The 27793-nt window shown below is 47.9% G+C and overlaps 1 protein-coding gene across 2 annotated transcripts in view; it reads left to right on the top strand.

The window, feature by feature from the left end:
- The window catches only part of LOC137322091 (xanthine dehydrogenase/oxidase-like), a 162509-nt gene that overhangs the window by 113650 nt on the left and 21066 nt on the right, over nt 1-27793 (top strand). For both annotated transcript variants that reach the window (XM_067985171.1, XM_067985172.1), the window contains exons 24-36: nt 2430-2563; nt 6256-6343; nt 6448-6534; nt 10557-10748; nt 11429-11574; nt 12136-12217; nt 13850-13945; nt 14398-14526; nt 14644-14718; nt 18876-18928; nt 21685-21799; nt 22731-22796; nt 23288-23476. In XM_067985171.1, the coding sequence (XP_067841272.1) occupies nt 2430-2563; nt 6256-6343; nt 6448-6534; nt 10557-10748; nt 11429-11574; nt 12136-12217; nt 13850-13945; nt 14398-14526; nt 14644-14718; nt 18876-18928; nt 21685-21799; nt 22731-22796; nt 23288-23476 (1452 nt within the window). The remainder of the gene's footprint in view (nt 1-2429; nt 2564-6255; nt 6344-6447; nt 6535-10556; nt 10749-11428; nt 11575-12135; nt 12218-13849; nt 13946-14397; nt 14527-14643; nt 14719-18875; nt 18929-21684; nt 21800-22730; nt 22797-23287; nt 23477-27793) is intronic.

Raw genomic sequence — 27793 nt, 5'->3', positions numbered from 1 at the left:
TCCCGATCACGACCCCAACCTCCCGATCACGACCCCGACCCCCTCCTCCCGATCACGACCCTGACCTCCCTCCTCCTGATCACGACCCCGACCCCCTCCTCCCGATCACGACCCCAACCTCCCGATCACGACCCCGACCCCCTCCTCCTGATCACGACCCTGACCTCCCTCCTCCTGATCACGACCCCGACCCCCTCCTCCTGATCACGACCCCGACCCCCTCCTCCTGATCACGACCCCGACCCCCTCCTCCCGATCACGACCCCGACCCCCTCCTCCTGATCACGACCCCGACCCCCTCCTCCCGATCACGACCCCGACCCCCTCCTCCCGATCACGACCCCGACCCCCTCCTCCCGATCACGACCCCGACCCCCTCCTCCCGATCACGACCCCGACCCCCTCCTCCCGATCACGACCCCGACCCCCTCCTCCCGATCACGACCCCGACCCCCTCCTCCCGATCACGACCCCGACCCCCTCCTCCCGATCACGACCCCGAACCCGACCCCCTCCTCCCGATCACGACCCCGACCCCCTCCTCCTGATCACGACCCCGAACCCGACCCCCTCCTCCCGATCACGACCCCGACCCCCTCCTCCTGATCACGACCCCGACCCCCTCCTCCCGATCACGACCCCGAACCCGACCCCCTCCTCCTGATCACGACCCCGACCCCCTCCTCCCGATCACGACCCCGACCCCCTCCTCCCGATCACGACCCCGACCCCCTCCTCCCGATCACGACCCCGACCCCCTCCTCCCGATCACGACCCCGACCCCCTCCTCCTGATCATGACCCCGACCCCCTCCTCCTGATCACGACCCCGACCCCCTCCTCCTGATCACGACCCCGACCCCCTCCTCCTGATCACGACCCCGACCCCCTCCTCCCGATCACGACCCCGACCCCCTCCTCCCGATCACGACCCCGACCCCCTCCTCCCGATCACGACCCCGACCCCCTCCTCCCGATCACGACCCCGACCCCCTCCTCCTGATCACGACCCCGACCCCCTCCTCCCGATCACGACCCCGACCCCCTCCTCCCGATCACGACCCCGACCCCCTCCTCCCGATCACGACCCCGACCCCCTCCTCCCGATCACGACCCCGACCCCCTCCTCCTGATCACGACCCCGACCCCCTCCTCCCGATCACGACCCCGACCCCCTCCTCCCGATCACAACTTCAGCAACCCCTCCTCCCGCCCCGGTTAACCGTCCTCCCAATCGCCTCCCTCTCCTGGTCGTCTCACTCCCTCCCCCTCTCCTTCCCTTTCCCGGTTGCTTCCTCTCTATCCCACGACCTACGTAAGGGTCACTGCCGACCCTAAATTTAAATGTCGTTTGCTGGCGAGCTGCCTGTGGATGGCGCTCTGATGTAAATGATGCCTGAGGCCCAATATCAGGTGGGCCTTGGGCTGAGTTCACGCCGGCCTCTTTTTCTATCCAAACTGTCCCAATCCTTCATCATTTTGAAAAACTCAATCAACCCTTCCGGTAATCTTCGAACGAGTTCTTCCCGGTGTCTTGGCCAACATTTATCCCTCAAACAACACTTAAAAACAGATGATCTGGTCATTATCACATTGCTGCTTGTGGGACCTTGCTATGTGCAAAATGGATGCCACATTTCCTACATCACAACTGCGACTACACTTCAAAAGTCCTTCATTGACTGTGATGCTCCCCGTAACCCCTAATTCCCTTTACTTCTAGGAAACTGTCTATTTCTGTTTTAAATTTATTTAATGATGTAGCTTCCACAGCTTCCTGGGGCAGCAAATTCCACAGACCTACTACCCTCTGAGTGAAGAAGTTTCTCCTCATCTCAGTTTTGAAAGAGCAGCCCCTTATTCTAAGATTATGCCCCCTAGTTCTAGTTTCACCCATCCTTGGGAACATCCTTACCGCATCCACCCAATCAAGCCCCTTCACAATCTTATATGTTTCAATAAGATTGCCTCTCATTCTTCTGAACTCCAATGAGTAGAGTCCCAATCTACTCAACCTCTCCTCATATGTCCGCCCCCTCATCCCCGGGATTAACCGAGTGAACTTTCTTTGTACTGCCTCGAGAGCAAGTATGTCTTTTCTTAAGTATGGACACCAAAACTGTATGCAGTATTCCAGGTGCGGTCTCACCAATACCTTATATAACTGCAGCAATACCTCCCTGTTTTTATATTCTATCCCCCTAGCAATAAAAACCAACATTCCGTTGGCCTTCTTGATCACCTGCTGCACCTGCATACTTGGGAGAAAGGAATAGAAGGATATGTTGATGGGGTTAGATGAAGTAAGGTGGGAGGAGGCTCGCGGGGAGCATAAACACCAGCATAGACCTGTTGGGCCGAATGGCCTTTTCTGTTCTGTGCTGTAACGCACAATTTAATTCTGTCATTCTCCGTTGCCTCGTCCCACAGAACCTCACTGCTGCAGCGCTGGGCGTCCCTGCCAACAGGATTGTCTGTCGGGTGAAGCGACTAGGAGGGGGCTTTGGTGGGAAGGAGTCCCGCAGCACGCTGCTGTCGACGGTGGTGGCGGTCGCCGCCCACAGGTAAGTGTCAGCGAGGGGGAAGAATATCGGAAACTAATTGAGGCACTCCTGACCTTGAGGAGGTTCATGACCTTGCCAGTGTACGAACAATGTACCTCCCTGGGCTCGAAAAGTGCATCATTAACCCGTGCTGGAATGGGACAATTAGAGGCGGCATCCAGAGGTACAATGGACCGATGATCCAATAGCCCTTGTTTCATGCCATCGCCGAAAGTCAAAAAGACCCCCAATAAGTTTGTGGGCTGGCATCAGGAAAAAAATGACCATGACAGCTTCCAGATTGTCATAAATATCCAACTAGTTCACTAATGCCCTAGAATCATAGAATCATAGAAAATTTACGGCACAGAAGGAGGCCATTCATCCCACCGTGTCCACGCCGGCTGAGAAACGAGCCACCCAGCCTAATTCCACTTTCCCGCATTTGGTCCGTAGCCCTGCAGGTCAAGGCTCCTCAGGTGCACATCCAGGTATAGTTTAAATGAGTTGAGGGTTTCTGTCTCTACCACCCTCTCAGGAAGTGAGGTCCAGACCCCCACCACCCTCTGGGTGAAAACATTTCAGCTCTAATCCTTCTACCAGAGAAGGGAACCTGCTACCCCCTACCTAGATTGGCCTACGTGTGACTCCAAACCCTTACTATTAAGGTGTTAGCCTTGGCTCAGTTGGTAGCACGCTTGCCTCTGAATCAGAAGACCGTGGAGTCAATCCCCACTCCAGAGACTTGTGTAAGGGGTTTTTACTGTTTCTCGGGCTTATTATAGATCAGCCAGTTATGTTTTCCTGAGCTGCACTGCCCGCTGTGCGGTTGCGAATCGCTTACCCCTTCCTGATTCTGAGCTGAGGACTTATCGAGTGGTAACAAAGACAGACAAACAGACCAGTGGATTGGTACAAGGAAAACCAATGTTTATTAATAAGAAAACTAAAACTACAAGGTAAACAGTATTATACAGAAGATAAAAGAAAATCGCTATGGATGTAATACAGTCTTACACTTAACGGGGTGGAAGAAACGGACACATCGAGGGAAAATTCTAAAATCACAATTTTAGCAATATCCCCTTTAACCCCCACCCTTATACCTAGCTAGATTTTCTTGTGGCGGCCAGAAAATTAATGCTCACCGGTGAAACAGATGAAAAGGCCTGGCCCCTGTGCACTGCTGCTGCCGTCGACATGTGGTTGCGAGGTTTACTGGATGGCCTTCCTTCTTGGTTGCTAGCAAGCAGACAGGACCCCGGGCCAAGAGGCGAAGAGAGAAGAGAGAGAGAGATACTGGGCAAGCCCCAGTTATACTCAGCTTGCTCCATTGTTCGATTTGGGCTGAAAACGTAAGACAAAAGACCCCAATCTCTGGCCCATTTACATAATGGCCGGTTCCTGTACTGATCTGTTCCATAACTGTTTTCCATTGTTCCGAATGTACCTTGATGGTTCATCTTTTGTCCTGGGATTTCTCCTGCTCGAATTTTGATGTGTAGGCCGGCCATGTTGATGGCTTGCCTCAGGGCTTGAATGCAACTGCATTGTTTAAAGAAACCTGTCTGAAACACGAAGCCTGCCATGTGTCTGACCGCAGCCATTTTGAAAGACCCTGGATTTTTTAAAACACAGTCACACCAGGGTTTCTTTAATAACTCCAATAAATCTTCGGGGCGGGGTGGGGGGGGGGAACATGTGAAATTTTGCGAATCCCTTCATTGAGCATATAATCTGTCCTGAGGCAGTGCTGCACTGTCGGAGGTGCCGTCTTTTGAATGAGACCTTAAACCGAGGTCCCGTCTGCCCTCTCAGGTGGACGTAAAAGATCCTGTGGCACCATTCGAAGAAGAGCAGGGGAGTTCTCCTGGTGTCCTGATCAATATTTATCATTCAACCAACACCTAAAACAGATGATCTGGTCATTTATCACATTGCTGTTTGTGGGACTTTGCTGTGTGCAAATTGGCTGCTGCATTACCTACATTACAACAACGACTACACTCCAAAAAGCACTTCATTGGCTGTAAAGCATTCTGGGATGTCCTGAGGTTGTGAAAGGCGCTATAGAAATGCAAGTTCTTTCTTTCTTTATGTCGTTGACTCCTAACGCCTGCTGAAGTGACCAAGCAAATCACTCAGTTGTAAAAATAACTGCTACAAAGCAAGAAGAAGGCCCACCAACACCTCAGGGCAACTAGAGATGGACAATAAATGCGGCCTTAGCAGCGTTGCCCACATAAATTAAGAAAAAACTGTACCAGTGAAAGGACAGTCAAAGAGGTGAGAACTCAGAGTGACACCTATAGGACCGAAACTGAGGATGACCAAAAACTGGTTAATGACTGCTTCCTCCTACTATTCACTAGGGAAGACATAAAAAGAAAGGAAGAGCTTGCATTTCTATAGAGCCTTTCACAACCTCAGGGCGTCCCAAAGCACTTCACAGCCAATGAAGTACTTTTGAAGTGCAGACGCTGTTGTGATGTAGGAAGGGCGGCAGCCAATTTGCTCACAGCAAGATCCCACAAACAGCAATGAGATAAATGACCAGATAATTTGGTGATTTAGTGATGTCGGTTGAGGGGTAAATATTGGCCAGGGCACCGGGAGAGAACTCCCCTGATCTTCTTCAAAATAGTGAGATTGTGAGAACATCAGTGCCATGTGGCCTCTGCATTTTTAAGTGGAGAGAGTTCCTTTTGAGATGGGCCTTGTCAAGATAGCAGCAGTTGGGCATGCATGGTGGAGCAGATCAGCATGGTGTTCCTTGGACGGTGACCAATTGGGCAGGATTGGTTACACTTTTCATTGAAAGAGTTCTCTACGAGTGACTAGTCTTCCAGTTTGATGGCCTCTTTCATCTATTTCTTTCTTCTTCTCTTCCTCATTGTTCTCCTCCGGCAATGGCTGACTTCCTCACTCTATTGCTGCATGATAACTCCTCATTGTACGGCAATGATTTTGAAGATTACCACCCCTACAACAGTCTTCTGTGGGCTGCACTGCAGTTCCCTTGCCCCCTTATCCGTCCACGAATTTAGCAGTGGCTTGGATGCAGGTGCTGATTGGGTGCGGGCCGTCCCACTGCTAAATTGCTGCACCCGTTTTACGTCCTCAGATTGTGCCCCGAACGTAAAACATCTGGAACGTAAAAAGGATGAAACTCCCATGGGATTCACTGGCGCCCCATCATAAAACTTGCCTGAAAGGGCGGTGGAAGCAGATTGAATAGTAACTTTCAAATGGGAATTGGATAAATACTTGAAAAATAAATATTTGCAAGGCTATTGGGAGAGTGCGGGGTTGGGGGGAGGGGGGGTAGTGGGATTGATTCCCTTTCAAAGAGCTGGCACGGGCACGATGGGCCGAATGGCCTCCTTCTGTGCTGTACGATTCTAGGAAATAAATTGGGAACAGTTCATGATAGTGTGAATTGCACATGCTCTGTCAACGCAGCAAGTTTGCTGGGCAGGTGGCCATCTCTTGTCGTAAAATTCCTTGCGCAGTTATAAAAATATATATTTTCCAATTGCAAGCTCCTGGCGTGTCCATGGACAAGTCGGTTAAGGGAGCTGCTCCCTTCGATTTCCCAGTCTTTGCTCCTGGCGGGAGAGGCTCCATGCTGGGAGTGTGCAATCAGAACGTTTACTCGAAAGTGTGAGCTTTTCAAAAAAAACCCAATGGTTTCATTTCCTCCCCTTTGATAGGACAAAGCGTCCGGTACGATGCATGCTGAACCGTGACGAGGACATGTTAGTGAGCGGAGGAAGAAATCCTTTCTTGGGCCGCTACAAGGTAAAGACTCGAGACTGGTAAGAAACGTGAAGGGAAATGTCGATGGAATTGAGTGCCCGCTATTCATGGATTCTCTCTCTTTCCTTCCTGTGTTTTGCTTCAAGGTCGGGTACCAGAAGAATGGGAAAATTGTAGCCGTGGATATCACGTTTTACTGCAACGCAGGAAGTAGCCTGGATCTTTCACCTGCTGTACGTGACACTTAGTTTAACTTCTTAACAAAGCAGGGTTTTTTTTGGATTGGCACAAGAATACTTAGGACAAATCTTGGTGCTTTTACGTTCCTCATGTCGCCTTTGGTTCTTTTGCCAATCACCTTAAATCTGAGTCCTTTGGTTCTCGACCCTTCTGCCACTGGAAACAGTTTCTCCTTATTTACTCTATCAAAATCCTTCATTATTTCCAACACCTCTGTCAAATCTCCCCTTAACCACCTCTGCTCTAAGGAGTGGAGATGCCGGTGATGGACTGGGGTTGACAATTGTAAACAATTTTACAACACCAAGTTATAGTCCAACAATTTTATTTTTAATCCCACAAGCTTTCGGAGGCTTCCTCCTTCCACACCGTTCACCTGAGGAAGGAGGAAGCCTCCGAAAGCTTGTGGGATTAAAAATAAAATTGTTGGACTATAACTTGGTGTTGTAAAATTGTTTACAATTGCTCTAAGGAGAACCACCCCAGCTTCTCCAGTCTCTCCACATAACTGAAGTCCCTCATCCCTGGTACCGTTCCAGTGAATCTTTTCTGTTACGCCAGAGAAAAAAAATTAGCACCAGGAGAGGTATTTACACAAGGATTACCTGGGTCAGCTCGTTTGGATACCCATTGGAATAGCCATTAGTGTGAAACAGGTGTAATAAGCTGGAGTACAAAGGAGACAGGAGTGCAGCCTTTAAAAAGACAGATCAGGTCGCACACTTCGTCAGCGGATTAGGGGGGCAACGGGATATCAAAGTGGGAGTGCTTGACTCACTCACTTGACTCTCAGATAACTTCACTCCATGTCTTCTGAATTCTGGGTCGACATCCAGCGGGATACTCGTGCCCGATGGGCATGGGTTAGCCCATTCCCCCTCATCGCATGGGTTGTGGGAGCCCATAAAACCCTCTCCAGTATAGGACTAACCCGCCCTATCGGCCGGTATGAAGATGGTTCCGGCCATGGGAGGACCTGTCAGACTGTCAACCGGCCTGCAAGTCCTTCCGTTACCTCCCACCCTTCTCCAAGGGGAAGAGTGTGAAGATTACAACTGCATGTCTTATCGATGTACCTTTTCATCTCTGGCCTGGAGACCCCCTCGGAGCTGCTCCTGCTTCCTCGGCGTTGCTTCGCCCCAAGTGCGGTGGAAGCCCCGTTTACAGGCGTTCGCAGGAATTTCCTGGCCAAACGTCTACAGCAAGAGGTCCTGCAGACAGACAAGCCGGCGGGGCCTGGCACCAAGTAAGGGGAGAAGAACCCAGATCTACTTTTCCGACTGGAGGAAATTGGGGTCAGGAGACGCAGGCTACTGGGTGCCCGTGCCAGTATTCCAGCCAGGAAACTTGAGTGCCAAATCCCTCACCCCCCCTTCCCCCCCCCCTCCCCTTCGCCCTAGGTATACAGACCAGTGATGAAAGACCTCCAGGAAGCACAGACTGCAACTCCGGAGGGAACAGGGGAGAGAATAGCGAGCACCTGGCATCGCGGCTTACAGGCAATGGCGGCCCCGACACTTTCCGCTCTCTCTCCGGACTTTAAGGATCCAATAGCTGACGTTAGACCAGCCACCCCGCAGATCACCAGGGCCACAGATCACCGGGCCCAGTGGAACGGCAGCAGCTGGAGTCCCTCTACCTGATACCGCCATCTCTCAGGACAGCAGTACCTGCCAGGTCTCTGGCCTTCCCCCCACCCCCGCCCCCCCCCACCCTGCCTTCGGACCATCTGAGCGTATGAGTGGAGGAATGGGGTGGGGGGGGGGGGGTGTCCCCTTTCTCCAGCCGTGCACCTCTTAAAGAGAAAACCTTTTCCAAATCCTCCAGTGGAATGCGGGAAGCAATTCCTAACTATGCTCAATCTGGGCGAGGTGACTCCTGTGGGCTGAAGGCGGATGGCAGGAGTTGGCCACCTCTTAACCTGTTCCAGCAACCTGAAGCCCGAGTAGGACAGACAGAGTTAAGCAGAGTCTCAGCATCTTGGTGTCCATTCTGATCACTGTTGAACGCACTGATTGACTCTCAGGCCCTTCAGGTGGATCTGGTGTTTGAGCAGCGAGTTCAGATCTTTTTATACTGTTTTATAAAGATGATTTTGAATACAACTATCTGCAGGCAGGAACATTAGATGCTGGAGAGAAAAGCAGGTGATATATTATGGAAATGTTGCTTTGTTCCAACCTTGTGATGGATTTAGAAATCATTAACTCTCTGAGTGCCGGATCCAGGGAAGTCTGAACACCCGTTCTTTAGATGATTCCAGCTCACGCACTGCAAGGACTGAGGTTTAATCTCCAGTCTGTGCTCAGTCATCTGATCTCAGTCAGGTGGCTGTAGTGACACAACAGTCAGTCTAATATCCCGAGTCTGGGAAATGGGAAAAGAGCAGCAGGGTTCCTGTTACTGGCGACTATCCACTGATCCCTGCTGAAAAAATGCAAGTGTTGATGCTCAAGTCTCTGGAGTGGGACTCAAACCCACAATCTTCTGACTCAGAGGCGAGAGTGCTACCCACTGATCCATGGCTGACACCAAGCTCTACAAGTACTAGGCCGACAGAGAGGAGAGGCTGGGGGAGACCACGAGGAGGGATGCAAGACGGGCAAGACTCATCGTGAGACAACTTCCCGTGCTTTTAAAAAAAATATTCCAATGCCCTTACACTCAGCCACTATTTCTTCAATAGCAAATGTCTCTGTGTGCACAGATAAACAAGCTATTCCATCTTTCATATCACAGGGGATACCTTGGAGGCCGAGGCCAGCCAGTCCGATGATCATGCAAGTTCCCAGTTGCAGCCATGTTGTCACCAACTCTGTCCTCACATCTTACCTGTCCAGGCACCAGCACAGAGACACCCACTTGCAAAAATTTAGTCAGCCAGAAGGGTTGTCACCAGGTGATTTACTGAGCAGTGGTAGACGGTGCATCCCCCACTTCCTTCACCCCAATTTTGGAGGCCATGCCTTCAGCAATCTAGGCCCTCAGCTCTGGAATTCCCTCCCTAAACCTCTCCACAGTCCCACCTCTCGCTCTCCTCCTTTAAGACGATTCCTAAAAACTACCTCTTTGACCAAGTATTTGGCCAATATCTCCTTCTTTGACTCGGTGTCAATTTTTGTCTTCAATTACCCTCCAGTGAGGCGCCTTGGGACGTTTCACTAGGTTAAAAGTGCTTATATAAATGCAAGTTATTGTTGTCGATGCCTGATTCTAAGAGCCTCCAACCCAGCCTTTTCCATGTCTTCATCCTCCTCCTCTTCATGTCATCAAAATAAATGTATTTTAGCTGCGAAACCCATGGGGCGGACTATTCAGCGTTGGCGGGGGTGTAAAATGGGCAGCCTCTCGTTATCTCCCCCCTCCTGACTTTAATTTCCGTTGATCCAAGGCCGCCTGGATACACCCCCACCCAAGTGAAAAGCTCTGCCCCCATATCTGGAGTGCAAAGCCGTGCTTTGGGCAGAGCTGGGTACGAGAAGCAGCAAAAGTCCTGACTCAAAACCCTTTAAATACTAAAAAAAAAGATCGCCAGGCAGGCAAAGAAACAGCAACCTTCAGCGCACAAAATGGCCTCCTCAGTGAGGTCATCTCAGCAGCAATAACCGCCATTGACCCCATTTTAGAGTGACAGAACAAGCTTGTGGTGAGCCTCAAAAGGGGACTGTCGTTTTTTTTTGAGAGGAGAAGAATTCATTTTTCGTGGCAAATCTGAGGCGCTAGCCTTTAAGAGCACTTAGTATCATCGAAACACAGGAACAGGAGTAGGCCATTCAGCCCCTCGAGCCTGTTCCGCCATTCAATCAGATCATAGCTTGCGCCCCCAAATACTGGCAATAATTCAGGGGAGAATCCAGGCCAATACCCCCCTTTTTCATTCCTGTAAAGTTAAAGAATGTTAAGATGTAAAGATATTTTAAAAATGAAAAGTAGCTGGCTTATGGGGTCGCTTACTTAGCGGAAGCACAAAGTAAACTCTTCACACAACTGTCTTCATGTACCTCTCTGAAACCAGATCTTGGAAAGGGCCTTATTCCACATGGAGAACGCTTACAAAATCCCAAACATTCGAGGGGTTGGCTACCTCTGCAAAACGAACCTGCCTTCCAACACGGCGTTCCGCGGATTTGGGGGACCTCAGGGAATGCTGATTGCGGAGTGCTGGATGAACGACGTCATTGACAAGTGCGGACTGCCTTCGGAGCAGGTACGGTGCGGGCAAGGGGCTGTCGGGTGGGGCGAGGCGGGGTGGGGGATGGACTGAGCACCGACCCGGGACACGGATAAGGACGTAAGAACTCGGGGCGGGAATCGAGGGCGGGCAGGATTTTTAACTCCCGGCCTTCCTCATCTGCATTGCCCCGGCGCTGACTCCCACTCAGGGGAAATGAGGCCAGTTCAGTGGGTCTGGGCCTATATGTGACTCCAGTCCCACATCAACGTGGTTGAGTCTTAACTGCCCTCTGAAGTGGCCTAGCAAGCCTCTCAATCGTATCAAAACTGCTGCAAGGAATAACAAGGACCAGACGGACTGCAGCGGGTCAGGAAGGCAGCCCATCGCCACCTTCTCTACTCGGGACGGGCAATAAATGCCGGCCTTGCCAGCGGCGCCCACACCCCGAGAATGAATAAAAAGAACGGCTAAGAATCTCAGAGTAAACGATTTTCGGAGCAGATAATCAGGAATTCTGATGCGGTGCTCGGAACGGCCCGCTCGAGACCGGCTGGTTTTCCACCCGTTAGTTAGTTTGTTCAATCGGGGAGGGGGCACAAATCGGGCACACGAGGCTCCACACCCGCGTCCCCGACACCCGGTCCTGTTGCGCGCCAGGAGTGCGAAATGATATCATTTACCCGTAATAATCCTCTTCCCTTTCCGTTCCTGAGGTGCGGAAGTTGAACCTGTACCAAGAGGGAGACTACACCCCCTTCAACCAAACATTGGAAGATATCAACATTTGGAAATGTTGGGAGGAATGTTTGGAGAGTTCATGCTATCACAGCAGAAGAGAAGCAGCGAATGAATTTAACAGGTCGGCTACACGAGCACTCTTGTGTCTTTGGTGTGCGTGTGTAGGTGTTTTATTTTAACTAGGTGTAACAAACTGCTATTCTCTCTTGCCTCCTGGGACTTGAGCACAAAATCTCGGCTGCCGCTCCAGTACTGAGGTTGTGCTGCACTGTCGGAGGGGCCGTCTTTTGGATGAGACGTCAAACCTGGACCCGTGTGCCTGCACGGGTGTACGTAAAAGATCCGATAGTACTACTTCAAAGAAGAGCAGGGAAGTTCTTCCGGTGTCCTGGCCGCCAATGCCTAAAATAGATTATCTGGTCATTTATCTCCTTCCTGTTTGTGGGAGCTTGCTGTGCGCAAATTGGCTGCCATGCTTCCTACATTACTTCACCTCACTTCAAAAATACTTCAGTGGCTGTGGATCGTTTTGAGACGTCCTGAGGATGTGAAAGGTGCCACAGAAATACAAGTTCTTTCTTTAATGGCAGATAGGGGATTTAAATCCCCGGTTCTATACCGTCAATCAATATCGTGCATGGTAACAGAAAGGCTAACTATATTTTTCATTCTTTGTGCGCAGCCAACATCGCTGGAAGAAGAGAGGGCTGGCAATTATTCCAACCAAGTTCGGGATAAGCTTCACTGCTGCATTCTTGAATCAGGTAAAATGACTGGCGGGTGGGTGAGTTTATAGCTGCTTTGCAGAATTCATGGAAACAAAATCTGAGAGAAAACAGGGGAAAAAAATCTAAAAATATGAACTAAAAAACAGATATCGCTGGTACTGAGCAGCAGGTCGGTCAGCATCTGTGAGAGAAAAGACATAGGAGCAAGATTAGGCCATTCAGCCCCTCGAGCCTGGTCCGTCATTCAGTTAGATCATAGCTTTCGACCCCATATCCTCTCCACCACCAAGACCACTGAGGAGGTCATAGTCTCAGGATAAGGGGTCGGCCATTTAGGAACGAGATGAGAAATTTTTTTTCACGCAGAGGGTTGTGAATCTTTGGAATTCTCTACCCCAGAGGTCTGTGGATGCTCAGTCATTGAGTATGTTCAAAGCTGAGATTGATAGATTTTCGGACACTAAGGGTCAAGGGATGTGGGGATAAGGTGGGAAATTGGAGTTGAGTTACAAGATAGGCCATGATCTTATTGAATGGCGGAGCAGGCTCGAGAGGCCATGTGGCCTACGCCTGCTCCCATTTCTTATGTTCTTATGTTCTTCCACCTCCGTAACATCATCCATCTCTGCCCCTGCCTCAACCCATCTGCTGCTGAAACCTTCATCCATGCTCAACTATTCCAATGCTTTCCTGGCTGGTCTCCCACTTTCCACCCTCCGTATACTTGAGCTCATCCAAAACTCTGCTGCCCGTATGCTAACTCGCACCAAGTCCCGTTCACCCAACACCCCTGTGCTCACTGACCTACATTGGCTCCCAGTTCAGCAACGCCTCGATTTTAAAATTCTCATCCTTGTATTCAAATCCTTCCATGGCCTCGCCCCTCCCTATCTCTGTAACCTCCGCCAGCCCTGAACCCTCCGAGATCTCTGCGCTCCTCCAATTCTGACCTCTTGCGCATCCACGGTTTCCATCGTTCCACCATTGACGGCCGTGCCTTCTGTAGGCGAGGCCCTGAGCTCTGGAATTCCCACCCTAAACCTCTCCGCCTCTCTACCTCTCTCTCCTCCTTTAAGATGTTCCTTAAAAACCTACCTCTTTGACCAAGCTTTTGATCACCTGTCCTAATATCTCATTAAATGGCTCGGTGACAAATATTTGGCTGATAACGCTCCTGTGAAGCGCTTTGGGACGTTAAAGGTGCTATATAAATGCAAGTTGTTGTTGTTGTTGATCTGTACCTCAACTCCATTTTCCTGCCTTTGCTCCGTATCCCTTGATACCCTCACCCAACAAAAATCTATCGATCTCCGTCTTGAAAGCTCCAATTGTCCCACCATTTCGGGCGTGTACCTTCCATCAGAACTGCAGTGACAGAGGGTCTCGACCCAAAAATTAAGAGCCTTTAACTGTCGAATTCGTGCTCCCGGTGCGGAGCCTCGGCCTGCAGGAGCACGTATCCGAGAAATCAGGTGGGCTGGGGGGGGCGGGGGGCGGGGGGTGGCGGGAAGGGGAACTCGCGTTAGTAAAAATTGACCCTAAACTATTTTTGTTTTAGATACTGAGGGCCCTGCTGCGTAGCCCAGCCAATGTTTGTTTTTAAAACAAAAACAAATCGGGAATCGTATTGCCTGAGCGGAATTTCGAACATCCCCCTTTTTTTTTCAGGCGGGCGCTTTGGTGCATATTTACACAGACGGTTCGGTGCTTCTGACTCACGGTGGGACCGAGATGGGACAAGGGCTCCATACCAAGATGGTGCAGGTATGAATATAACCGGGACGCCCCAAAAAGAAAACAACGGCTAATTTTCCGGGAAAGATCGTTGTTTTAAAAAAAAAAGAAAATTCTGTTTGTATTTCATAAACGTTTGGGCATTAATTGTTTTTAAAAAAAAATTAAACGTAGAGGAATTTTCAAAATGCTTGAATTCCCGGCCTAACACTATGGTGGGAGCAGCATTGTCGCCACAAGGGAGCACAGCTCCCAGAGAGGAATGGCCAGTTTTTAAGACCATCAGATCGAGGAGAAAGCCCAAATTCACAGGGCAACTAGAGATGGGCAATAACTGTTTGCATTGCCCATCACCCACATCCGGAGAACAAATTTAATGAGAGAGAGCGCTAAAAAAAAAAGCCTGAACTAGGCCCAAAGCTGTTCTGCTCTGAATGATTGAGTAAAGTAACGGCCTGTTTGAATATTCTTTGTATTTCCAGGTTGCCAGTAAAGCTCTGGGGATCCCAGTCTCCAAGATTCACATCTCTGAGACAGGCACCAACACCGTCCCCAACACGAGTGCGACAGCGGCCTCAGTGAGCTCCGATTTGAACGGAATGGCAATTTACGTAAGAGTTCAAACCTTGAGAAAACCTGTTTGTTTTGTTTAAAAAAAACTTTTCATTTCCACGTAATTGCACTTCGAGCCCTGGTGTAAAGTGAACAATGATGACCCTTTGTTTCAGAACGCATGTCAGACCATTTTGAGCAGGCTGGCTCCGTTTAAGTTCGCCAATCCTAAGGGCACCTGGGATGAGTGGGTAGGTACAAAAAAATAGATGCAATGACGTTTTTTTCTCATTAATTACACCTCTTGTTTCTGCGATGACAAAATATCAGGCGATACACTGTGTCGGAAGTTTCATTGTATTAGGAGAGAGCGAGCGAGTGTTTGATGCTGATTAAGAGATCGCATCACATCCAAAGTAAGTGTCTTTATAGATAGAATCTTAGAAATTTGCATCACAGAAGAAGGCCATTCGGCCCATCGTATCTGTGCTGGCCAAAAAAGAGCTAATCCCACTTTCCAGCTCTTGGTCCGTAACCCCGTAGGTTACCCTGTGCACATCCAAGCACCTTTTAAATGCGATGAGGGTTTCTGCCTCTACCACCCTGTCAGACTCCCACCACCCTCTAGGTGAATTATTTTTTTCTCAGCTCCCATCTAATCATTCTACCAATTACTTTAAATCTATGCCTCCTGGTTATTGACAGCTCTGCTAAGGGAAATAGGTCCTCCCTAGCCACTCTATCTAGACCCCCTCATAATTTTATACCCCTCAATTAAATCTCCCCTCAGCTTCCTTTGTTCCAAAAAAACAACCCCAGCCTATCCAATCTTTTCTCATCGCTAAAATTCTCCAGCCCTGGCAACATCCTCGTAAATCTCCTCTGTACCCTCTCTAGTGCAATCACATCTTTCCTATAATGTGGTGACCAGAACTGTACGCAGTACTCAAGCTGTGGTCTAACTAGTGTTTTATACAGTTCTAGCATAACCTCCCTGCTTTTATATTCTATACCTTGGCTAACAAAGGAAAGTATCCCATATGCCTTCATAACCAACTTATCTACCTGTCCTGCTACCTTCTGGGACCTGTGGCCATGCACTCCAAGGTCCCTCACTTCCTCCACACCTCTCAGTATCCTCCCATTTATTGTTTATTCCCTTGCCTTGTTTGCTCTCCCCAAATTCATTACCTCACATTTCTCTGGATTGAATTCTATTTTCTGCCCAACTGACCAGTCCATTGATATCTTCCTGCAGTCTACAGCTTTCCTCCTTACTAGCAACCACACGGCCAATTTTTGTATCATCTGCAAACTTCTTGATCATGCCTCCTACATTTAAGTCTAAGTCATTGATATATATCGCAAAAAGCAAGGGACCTAGTACTGAACCCTGTGGAACCCCACTGGAAACAGCCTTCCAGTCACAAAAACACCCGTCGACCATTACCCTTTACTTCCTGCCACTGAGCCAATTCTGGATCCAACTTGCCACTTTCCCTTGGATTTTACTTTTTTGACCAGTCTGCCATGTGGGACCTTGTCAACGCCTTGCAAAAATCCATGTAGACTACATCGAATGCACTACCCTCATCGACCCTCCTCGTTACCGCCTCAAAAAATTCAATTAAGTTAGTAAGACACGACCTTCCCTTAACAAATCCATGCTGATTGTCCTTGATTAATCCGTGCCTTTCTAAATGATGATTTATACTGTCTCTCAGAATTGTTTCCAATAATTTGTCCACTACCGAGTTAGGCTGACTGGCCTATAATTACTCAGTCTATCCCTTTCACCCTTTTTAAACAACGATAGAATGTTAGCAGTCCTCCAATTCTCCAGCACCACGCCTGTAGCCAGTGAGGATTGGAAAATGATGGTCAGAGCCTCCTCTATTTCCTCCCTTGCTTCTTTTAACAGCCTGGGATACATTTCATCCGGGCCTGGTGATTTATCTACTTTCAAGGATACTAATCCCTTAATACTTCCTCTCTCACTATGTTTATCCCATCCAATATCTCACACTCCTCCTCCTTATCTACAATGTCTGCATCGTCCCCCTCTTTTGTGAAGACAGATGCAAAGTATTCATTAAGAACCATACCAACATCTTCTGCCTCCACACATAGGTTACCTTTTTGGTCTCTAATAGGCCCTACTCTTTCCTTAGTTATCCTCTTGCTCTTTATGTATTTATAAAACATCTTTACATTTTCCTTGATTTTACATGCCAAAATGTTTTTTAACACTTGGTCCATGTGATCTCCTGGACTGGTTTCGATCGCCTGAGGGGGTTGGAAAGGAATTATTGGCCCTAGTTTTCTTTCTCTTTTTTTGCCTCTCCCAGGAGATTACATGATTGCGGGTGGGGGATGGAGAGTTGGGGTGGAGATGAGAGAGGGGAAGTGGGGTGGAGGGGAGGGGAGGGAGGGGAGGGGGGTAGGAAGTATCTAGTCATGATGTGGGGCAGACTTGATAAACCAGCTGGTCTTTTCCAGCCCATCATTTTCCTGGCAGAGATATCACTCGCTTTGATAGGCAAAAAAAAGGTACATTTTAACCCTTCAAGTGCCACGGGTGAAATTCCACCACAAGTCTACGCTGGCTGTCCTTGATTAACCCATGCATCTAAATGCTCATTAAATTTTATCTCAAATTACGGATTCTAATAGTTTGCCCACAGCTGATATTGAACGAACTGGTCTACAGTTATCCATGGAAACCTGGTTGAGGGACAGGAAAGAGTGAGTTAGGGTAAATGGATGTTGCTCGGATTGGAGAATGGTTGGAGTCAGCCCTGCATCCACTTCCTCTCCCTTCTTGCCCCAGGGTGTTACATCGACCACTCACCAATCCCAGAGCAAAACTTCGATATTTAAAATAGGATTGAAAACAATTGTCTCCTCTCTGACTTCTCTCAACAGCCTAGGGTTCAGGCTATCAGGAAATATCAACCCTGAGGTCTCCTTATTTTGATCAGAACCAGTTGGCTTTATAGTTCATCACTATCACTTGTCCCTCACCCTCCTCTAGTACACCTACATTCTCACTTCCACCATTTGTAAAAATCCAATGCTACATATTATTTAATATCTCTGTCATACCATCATGCTCGACAATTGGGCTCCCTCCTTCGTCCCTGAGTAGTCGTACCCTCTCTTTAACTATTCTTTTACATTTTACATGCTTCTAAAAGCCCTTACTATTTCCTTTTATACCATAAAAAAGGCTGTGGACGCTGGGGGTCAATTGGAGCTTTCAAGACTGAAACTGATAGATTTTTGTTGGGTAAGGTTATCAAGGGATATGGAGCAAAGGCGGGTAAATGGAGTTGAGGTACAGGTCAGCCATGATCTAACAGAATGGCGGAGCAGCCCTGAAGGGCTGAATGGCCTCCTCCTGTTCCTATGTTCTTACCTGTGAGCCTTATCTCATATTCCCTTTTAACGCTTCTAATCTGCCCTTTCACCTCTCCTTTACCCTTCCTATACTGCCCATGATTATCTTTAGTTTTGTTATCCCGAATCTTTTCATGCAATTCCCACTGAACCTTGAGTTTACTTTTTAATCTACTGATCCCCAGAACTCTATTCTTTGATGCAGCCCCTTTTCACCACGTAGGAATGTTTTTATTTTGTACTGTGTGGCATCTTGCCTTTGAAGGATCCCCCATTGCCGATCCAGGTGACTTAGAAAAGAAGTCCAGTGTGAGGCCTCCTCTGGTTTTCCCTCGTTCCCTGCAAGGAAACGTTTGGCCCCTGCTGCCCATCACAGCATGGTTCAGATTCGTGGTGCACGGTGTCCAACACCATGACCGCAAACCCTTGACCCTTGACCCCATGTATTGTGGCTACAGTATACCGCGTGGCTCGTATGTGAAGTAAAGTCATCAGAAGTAAGTCACTCCCCTCCCTATCTCTGTAACCTACTCCAGCCCTACCACCCTCCGAGATCTCTGCGCTCCTTCAAATCTGGCCCCTTGCGTATCCCCGATTTTCATCACTCCACCACTGGCGGCCCTGCCTTTAGCTGCCTAGGTCTCTAAGCTCTGGAATTCCCTCCCTAAACCTCTCTGCCTCTCTACCTCTCTCTCTCCTCCTTTAAGACGCTCCTTAAAACCTACCTCTTTGATGAAGCTTTTGGTCACCTGTCCTAATATCTCCTTATGTGGCTCAGTGTCAAATTTTGTTTGATAATCACTCCTGTGAAGCCCCTTGGGACATTTTTGCTACATTAAAGGCGCTATATAAATGCAAGTTATTGTTGTCGTTTTACAATGCACGACCGCAGTCCTTTGGAAATCGTATACAAGGCTGACCCATCGCAAGATGTACAGCTGGCACGGGCTTGGAACGCGTGGGAGAGATCATCAGCCTTCTCTTTTGACTCTGCGTTGTCTTCCCTCAGGTCATCGCAGCTTACATGGATAGAGTGAGCCTGTCAGCAACAGGGTTCTACAGGTAAATGTCTACCTCCACTTGCAGTTTATGGCTAGACCAGCCCCAAGTCTCTATCCGGTGTTTGACAGAGGTGACACTGCAGTAGAAGCTAAGAGTGTCCTCTCGTGTTGCGTACGGTGTGTGCCTTTTATGGACATATTGTAATGAGTTGCAAAGTTATGGGGGATTGGACATTTACTTGGATCATTGTGCACTCCTTGTATGGACTGGTCAGATGCTTCACTCCTTGGTGATGCATTTAAGCAATGTCTGTTTATTGCAGAACTATCCTCAGGGTATTAAACAAATGACCTAGTGTCCACGATAGCGCAGACTCCTCCAGGTCTGCGGAACAAGAGGGTTCCTCGTCCCTGTCTCATTCTTCGCTTCCTCAAGTAAAACAATTGTAAACAATTTTACAACACCAAGTTATAGTCCAACAAGTTATTTGGACTATAACTTGGTGTTGTAAAATTGTTTACAATTGTCAACCCCAGTCCATCACCGGCATCTCCACATCAAGTAAAACAGGCAGAGAGAAGCAGCGAGGAAGATCCCCGGTGTCAAAGGTCTGAATTATAGAGGAAAGATGGGAGAAATCTGGACTTTTCCGCCTGGAATGGAAGCGTCTGAGAGGCGACCGTGCAGAGATTTACTGAGTAGTTAAAGGGATGGTGTAGGTGAATGTGGAATAGTACTTTAAGTTACAGGGCAAGAGAAGGACTAGGAGACTCAGATCCAAACCAGAAAAAGCTAACGTTACGACTGATTTTATCTTAATTCGTTCATGGGATGTGGGTGTTGCTGGCAAGGCCAGCATTTATTGCCCATCCCTAATTGCCCTTGAGGTATAGACTGATATCAGGAAATTCCTCTTAAAGAAAGACCAACGTACAGGAAGAGTAGCGGAGGTGGAAATCCTGGAATCTTTTAAGGGGCCAATCGGGTGCTACAATGAGGGCACTTTGGGATCCCTCTGGATGGATGAATTAAGATGGGTGGAATGACCTTCCCCATCCATGACTGCCTTACAATATTGTGACACCGCGGTGTAAACTGTACGGAGGCACTTCTCAGTGCAGCAACAACTTCCCTTCCAGTTAGTGCCGTTCCATCTCTTATTTTCAATGTGTTCGTTATGTTCTATTACTGACTTTTTTTTGCATATTTTTGGTTCTTTTGCCAATGATCTTAAATCTGTGCCCTCTGGTTACCGACCCTCCCGACAGTGGAAATGGTTTCTCCCCATCTACTGTATCAAAACACCATATAATTTCATGTGAAGAGCTCCCTGCCCTGAGTCCTAAATTTGCCTTTCATCGTTTTGTCCCACTGTAACGGTTTTCTTAAAGCTGTGTTACCTTTCCTGTGCCATTTACTATCTGATATACCTCGGGTCACTTTGTGCCCGACGCTTTATCTGTAGCATTTTTGTAAAATTTCATTCTCGGGATGTGGGTGTCAGCATTTATTGCCCGTTCCCTAGTTGCCTTTGAGGTGGTGGTGGTGAGCCGCCTTCTTGAACCGCTGCAGTCCATGTGGTGAAGGTTCTCCCACAGTGCTGTTAGGAAGGGAATCCCAGAATTTTGACCCAACAATAATGAAAGGATGGTGATTTTTCTCCAAATCGTGATGGCGCCTGACTTGGAGAGGAACTTAGAGGTGATGGTGTTCCCATAAGAAAGAAAGAAAGATTTACATTTCTATAGCATATTTCACAACCTCAAGATGTCCCAAAGTACTTTTATAATGTAGGAAACATGGCAGCCAATTTGCGCTCAGCAAGTTCTCACAAACAGCAATGTGACCAAATAATCTGTTTTCGTGATATTGGTTAAGGGATAAATATTGGCCAAGACACCGGGGAGAACTCCACTGCTCTTCTTCAAAATAGTGCCATGGGATCTTTTACATCCACCGGAGAGGGCAGACGGAGCCTCGGTTTAACATCTCAACCAAAACACGGCATCTCTGGCAGTGCAGCAGTCCCTCAGTACTGTACTGGATTGTCAGCCTAGATTACATGGCTAAGTTTCTTGGGCAGGATTTGAACGACACAACCTTCTGATTCAGAGGCAAGACTGCTACCAACTGAGCCACAACTAGCACCTGCTGCCTGTTTCCTTCTAGTCATGATGTGGCGATGCCGGTGATGGACTGGGGTTGACAATTGTAAACAATTTTACAACACCAAGTTATAGTCCAGCAATTTTATTTTAAATTCACAAGCTTTCGGAGGCTTCCTCCTTCCACATCGTTCACCTGAGGAAGGAGGAAGCCTCCGAAAGCTTGTGAATTTAAAATAAAATTGCTGGACTATAACTTGGTGTTGTAAAATTGTTTACAATTGTTTCCTTCTAGGTGGTGGAGGTTGCGGGTTTGGGAGGTGCTGGCGAAGAAGCCTTGGCGACTTGCTGCAGTGCATCCTGTGGATGGTGCACACTGCAGCCACAGTGCGCCGGTGGTGGAGGGAGTGAATGTTTAGGGTGGTGGATGGGGTGCCAATCAAGCGGGCTGCTTTGTCCTGGATGGTGTGGAGCTTCTTGAGTGTTGTTGGAGCTGCACTCATCCAGGCAAGTGGAGAGTATTCCATCACACTCCTGATTTGTGCCTTGTAGATGTGGAAAGGCTTTGGGGAGTCAGGAGGTGAGTCACTCGCCTCTGATCGATCGCATAATCAGAAGGAAAGCTTTAACAAAGAGTACTTTCAGTTGATGCTGAGGTTTGCCAAGAGTTGTAACGCTGCAGAGGGTCATTATTTGCTGTTCCTCGGACAGGACTCCTGGTTTGAACTACAGCTGGGAGAAGAATGAAGGACGGGCTTTCCAGTATTTTAGTTACGGAGTGGCTTGCTCTGAGGTTGAAATTGACTGTCTCACTGGGGATCACAAGGTAAGCACCTGGCATGTTAAGTGGGTAAATGGACTGTGGGATGCAGTAAAGAAAGAAAGAACTTGCATTTATATAACCCCTTTCACATCCTCGGGTCGTCTCAAAGCCCGTTAGAGCCAATGAAGCACTTTTTGAAGTGTACTCACTGTTGTAATGTAGGAAACGCGGCAGCCAATTTGCGCACAGCAAGATCCCACAAACAGCAATGTGATAAATTACCTGTTTTTTAGTGATGTTGGTTGAGGGATAAATATTGGCCAGAACACCAGGGAGAACTCCCCAGCGCTTCTTCAAAATAATGCTCTGGGATCTTTTACAGGGCAGACGGGGCCTCGGTTTAACGCCTCATCCAAAAAACAGCACCTCCAACAGTGTAGCACTCCCTCAGTACTGCACTGGAGTGTCAGCCTGGATTATGTGCTGAAGTTTCTGGAATGGGGCTCGAAACCACAGCTTTCTGACTCAGGGGTGCATGTGCCACAGCTCACCCTTCACTAGAAACAAGCTGAGCACGAGAGCAACACACCATGATAATGTATGTGGCCGTTAAATGTACCTGAAGTATTGATGTGAACCACAATCATATACATATAACTCCACACCTGGCCACTGAACAGGCCCAGAAACTGCACCAAACAAAATTAAAACATTTCTAAACAATGCTTCAACTAGTGTATAGAATATCCGTCAGGGACAGGGAGGGGTGGGGCGAAGAGTGAACCACCCCATGTGGTGGTGGTGGTTTGCGAATCATGCAGCTGATGGCTGGTTGACCTTCCTTTCGCTGTGAGTCACGGGTCCCTGACATCGGTCTGTTCTATATCACTGTGTGCGGTGTCCTGTCACAGGGCATGGGTCTACCAGCAAAGACTGATGGTTTAGTGTTACATTCTAAGTACTCGTCTTCACCTCCGAATCTCCTTGCTTTCAGAATCTCCGCACTGACATCGTGATGGACGTCGGGATGAGCCTGAACCCGGCAGTGGACATCGGGCAGGTAAGATGCCTTCGCATTGCAAGGACCACGATCCTGGGCCTTTAGCGGGGGCGGGGGGGGGGAAGAGTAGGGAAGAGGAGAGTAAGGAAAGAAAGAAAGAACTTGTAATACTATAGCACCTTTCGCAACCTCAGGATGTTCCAAAGCACTTTACAGCCAATGAGGTCTTTTTGAAGTGTACTCACTGTTGTAATGTAGGAAACGCAGCAGCCAATTTGCGCACAGCAAGATCCCGCAGACAGCAATGTGATAACGACCAGATCATCTGTCTTACTGATGTTGGTTGAGGGATAAATATTGGTCTGGACACCAGGGCCAAACTCCCCTGCTCTTCTTCGAAATAGTGGCCGCGGGATCTTTTACCTTCACCTGAGAGGGCAGACAGGGGCCTTGTCCGAAAGACGAAAGGGAGTGGGTGTGAGGTAACGTCACTGTTAGCGGAGCATTTGGATTTTGTGACTCTTTCTCTCTCTCTCTCTCTCTTTATCCAGGTGGAGGGAGCCTTCACTCAGGGCCTCGGCCTCTTCACTCTGGAGGAGCTGCGCTATTCGCCCAATGGCGTCCTGTACACCCGGGGACCGGGAACGTACAAGATCCCGTCAGCGGGCGATATCCCAACGGAACTAAACGTCTCCCTCCTTCGGGAAGCTCCCAACAAAAAAACGATATATTCTTCCAAGGTAACTGGCCCCCCCTTTTTTTTATTGTAACCGATAGAGCTGACCAGGTGTGTTAGCTCTGGTGTCACGTCACACTTTGCGCGGATTCGTTAATAATGAGGTCACAGAGCAGGCTCTGATCTGAACACAACAAGGATGTGGAGAGACTAGAGAAGCTGGGATCCTGGCCTTTATTAATAGAGGCATAGAGTACAAAAGCAAGGAAGTTATGATAAACCTTTATAAATCACTGCTTAGGCCTCAGCTGGAGTACTGTGTCCAATTCTGGGTACCACACTTTAGGAAGGATGTGAAGGCCTTAGAGAGGGTGCAGAGGAGGTTTACTAGAATGGTACCAGGGATGAGGGCCCAATAAAATTGCAGGCGAAGGAATTCCAGATAAAACGCACGGAAATTGTTCTGCGGAAGTTTTAGTAATGGGAGCATTGCCGCGTTCGATGCTGACATCACACTTTGAGGATCTAATGCCTTAGTTACCTTCAATCTGAATTTTCCCTGCTGTCGTTCCCCATATTCCTTCTGTAGAATACAATAAACTGCAGTTACTGTTTCACCCACGAGATGGTGGTATAACACCCACCATCACCTATCATCCCATTACAAGGTGGCTGCTAAAGGGACCGGCCTGATTTTCACCGATCAGGGAAACCTTTTCTGGAAACCTTTGCTCAGGCCATTAAGTGGGTGATGTGCATGGTCTCCCCTTGCGGCCTGGGGGTTTAAGGCATCACCAGGTGTGGTATTAAACCACACAGGGCACAAGGTTCTTGCAGCCCTTGTGGACGAGTGAAGGGACTGCAGGTGCAAACTGGCCACGGCACCGTGGTTCAGGGGGCCATTCAAGTGGGGGGAGTAAAAAGGAATGTGGTTGTAGTAGGCGACAGTATAGTTAGAGGAATAGACACTCTTCTCTGCAGCCAAGAGCGAGAGTCCCGAAGGCTGTGTTGCCTACCCGGTGCCAGGGTTAAGGACATCTCCTCAGGGCTGGAGAGAAACTTGGAGTGGGAGGGGGAGGATTCAGTTGTCGTGGTCCACCTCGGTACCAACAACATAGGTAGGACTAAGAAAGAGGTTCTGCTGAGGAATTTTGAGCAGCTCGGGACAAAATTAAAAAGCAGATCCACAAAGGTGATAATCTCAGATTATTACCTGAGCCACGAGCAAATTGGCACAGGGTAAATCAGATCAGAGAGATGAATGTGTGGCTCAAAGATTGGTGTAGGAGAAGTGGGTTTTGACTCATGAGGCACTGGAACCAGTATTGGGGAAAGAGGGAGCTGTTCTGTTGGGACGGGCTTCACCTGAACCATATTGGGACCAGTGTTCTGGCAAACCGAATAACTAGGGAGGTAGAGAAGGCTTTAAACTAAATAGAGGTGGGGAGGGCTCAGGTGGGGTAGAGTTTAGATTGATAAAGAGAAAAGACAAGGAAGTAGTACAGGAAAGTGATGGGGGTAATGATAAACAGAGTGTGTCAGGAAGGGACAGAGTGTACAAACATAAGAGTGCAGTAGCAAATGGGGCCGGGGTAGGAAAGAATGGTAAAAAGACAAAATGAAAGGTTCTTTATCTGAATGCGCGCAGCATTCGTAATAAGATAGATGAATTAGTTAGGCCACACTTGGAATACTGTGTACAGTTCTGGTCACCCTATTATAGAAAGGATATTATTAAACTAGAAAGAGTGCAGAAAAGATTTACTGGGATGCTGCCGGGACTTGATGGTTTGACTTACAGGGAGAGGTTAGACAGACTGGGACTTTTTTCCCTGGAGAGTAGGAGGTTGAGGGGTGATCTTATACAAGTCTATAAAATAATGAGGGGCATAGATAAGGTAGATAGTCAAAATCTTTTCCGAAAGGTAGGGGAGTCTATAACGAGGGGACATAGATTTAAGGTGAGAGGGGAGAGATACAAAAGGGTCCAGAGGGGCAATTTTTTCACTCAAAGGGTGGTGAGTGTCTGGAACGAGCTGCCAGAGGCAGTAGTAGAGGCGGGTACAATTTTGTCTTTTAAAAAGCATTTGGACAGTTACATGGGTAAGATGGGTATCGAGGGATATGGGCCAAGTGCAGGCAATTGGGACTAGCTTAGTGGTATAAACTGGGCGACATGGACATGTTGGGCCGAAGGGCCTGTTTCCATGTTGTAAACTTCTATGATTCTATGATTCTAATTGACAGCGCAAATAGAAACAAATGGGTATGATCTCGTGGCCATTACAGAGACGTGGCTGCAAGGTGACCAAGGTTGGGAGCTAAATATTCAGTATTATTTAATATTTCGGAAGGATAGGAAAAAAGGTAAAGGTGGTGGGGTAGCTCTGTTAATAAAGGATGAAATTGGTCTCATAGTGAGAAATGATCTTGGCTCAGAAGATCAAGATGTCGAATCAATTTGGGTGGAGGCAAGAAATAGCAAGGGAAAGAAATCACTGGTGGGAGTAGTATATAGGCCCCCTAACAGTAGCTACACTGTAGGGCAAAATATTAATCAGGAAATAAGAGGGGCTTGTAAAAAAGGTAATGCAATAATCATGGGCGATTTTAAATTTCACATAGACTGGACAAATCAAATTGGCAAGAATAGCCCTGAGGAGGAGTTCATAGAGTGTATTAGGGACTGTTTCTTAGACCAATACGTCAGGGAACCAACCAGGGAACAGGTCATTTTGGATCTGGTAATGGGTAACGAAACAGGATTAATTAATGATCTCAAAGTAAAGGATCCCTTGGGAAGCAGTGATCATAACAAAGATTGGTGGCATTGTAAGCAGTGTAGATGTAAACATAAAATTACAAAGGGATATTGATAGATTAGGTGAATGGGCAAAACTGTGGCAAATGGAATTCAATGCAGGCAAATTTGAGGTCATCCACTTTGGATCAAAAAAGGATAGAACAGGGTACTTTCTAAATGGTAAAAAGTTAAAAACAGTGGATGTCCAAAGGTACTTAGGGGTTCAGGTACATAGATCATTGAAGTGTCATGAACAGGTGCAGAAAATAATCAAGAAGGCAAATGGAATGCTGGCCTTTATATCAAGAGGACTAGAGTACAAGGGGGCAGAAGTTATGCTGCAGCTATACAAAACCCTGGTTAGACCGCACCTGGAGTACTGTGAGCAGTTCTGGGCACCGCACCTTCGGAAGGACATATTGCCTTGGAGGGAGTGCAGTGTAGGTTTACTAGAATGATACCCGGACTTCAAGGGTTAAGTTCCGAGGAGAGATTACACAAATTGGGGTTGTATTCTCTAGAGTTTCGAAGGTTAAGGGGTGATCTGATCGAAGTTTATAAGATATTAAGAGGAACCGATAGGGTGGATAGAGAGAAACTATTTCCACTGGTTGGGGATTCTAGGAGTAGGGGGCACAGTCTAAAAATTAGAGCCAGACCTCTCAGGAGTGAGATTAGAAAACATTTCTACACACAAAGGGTGGTAGAAGTTTGGAACTCTCTTTCGCAAACAGCAATTGATACTAGCTCAATTGCTAAATTTAAATCTGAGATAGATAGCTTTTTGGCAACAAAAGGTATTAAGGGATATGGGCCAAAGGCAGGTATGTGGAGTCAGATCACAGATCAGCCATGATCTTATCAAATGGCAGAGCAGGCTTGAGGGGCTGAATGGCCTACTCCTGTTCGTATATTCCTATCTTCCTATGTTCCTATAACATGATAGAATTTCACATCCAGTTTGAGAGCAAGGATTTTGGGTCTGAAACTACTGTATTAAACTTAAATGAGGGCAATTATAAAGGAATGAGGGCGGAATTGGCTAAAGTGGACTGGGTAAACAGATTAGACGGTATGATGGTGGATAAGCAGTGCAAAGATTTAAAAAGATATTTTATGACTCGCAGCAAAAGGATATTGACAGGTTAAGCGAATGGGCAAAAATTTGGCAGATGGAATATAATGTGGGAAAATGTGAAGTCATCCACTTTGGGAGGAAAAATAAAAAAGCAAAATATTATTTGAATGGAGAAATGCCTTTCGGAAATCCAAATATACCACATCCATTGGTTCCCCTTTATCCACCCTGCCCGTTACTTCCTCAAAGAACTCTAATAAATTTGTCAGACACGATTTCCCCTTCATAAAACCATGTTGACTCTCCTTGATTGTATTATGAGTCTCCAAATGTCCTGCTACTACTTCCATAATAATGGATTCTAGCATTTTCCCAATGACAGATGTTAGGCTGACTGGTCTATAGTTACCTGCTTTCTGTCTCACTCCCTTCTTGAATAGGGGTGTTACGTTTGCCACAACAAAATGTGAAGTCTGTGGGGAGGAAAGACTCCACAAAGG

Source organism: Heptranchias perlo, chromosome 5 (genome assembly GCF_035084215.1).
Source record: "Heptranchias perlo isolate sHepPer1 chromosome 5, sHepPer1.hap1, whole genome shotgun sequence".
In the NCBI taxonomy this organism is placed as follows: Eukaryota; Metazoa; Chordata; class Chondrichthyes; order Hexanchiformes; family Hexanchidae; genus Heptranchias; species Heptranchias perlo.
The sequence above is the reverse complement of the archived record's forward strand: the minus strand, read 5'-3'. Positions and strand labels throughout refer to the sequence as shown.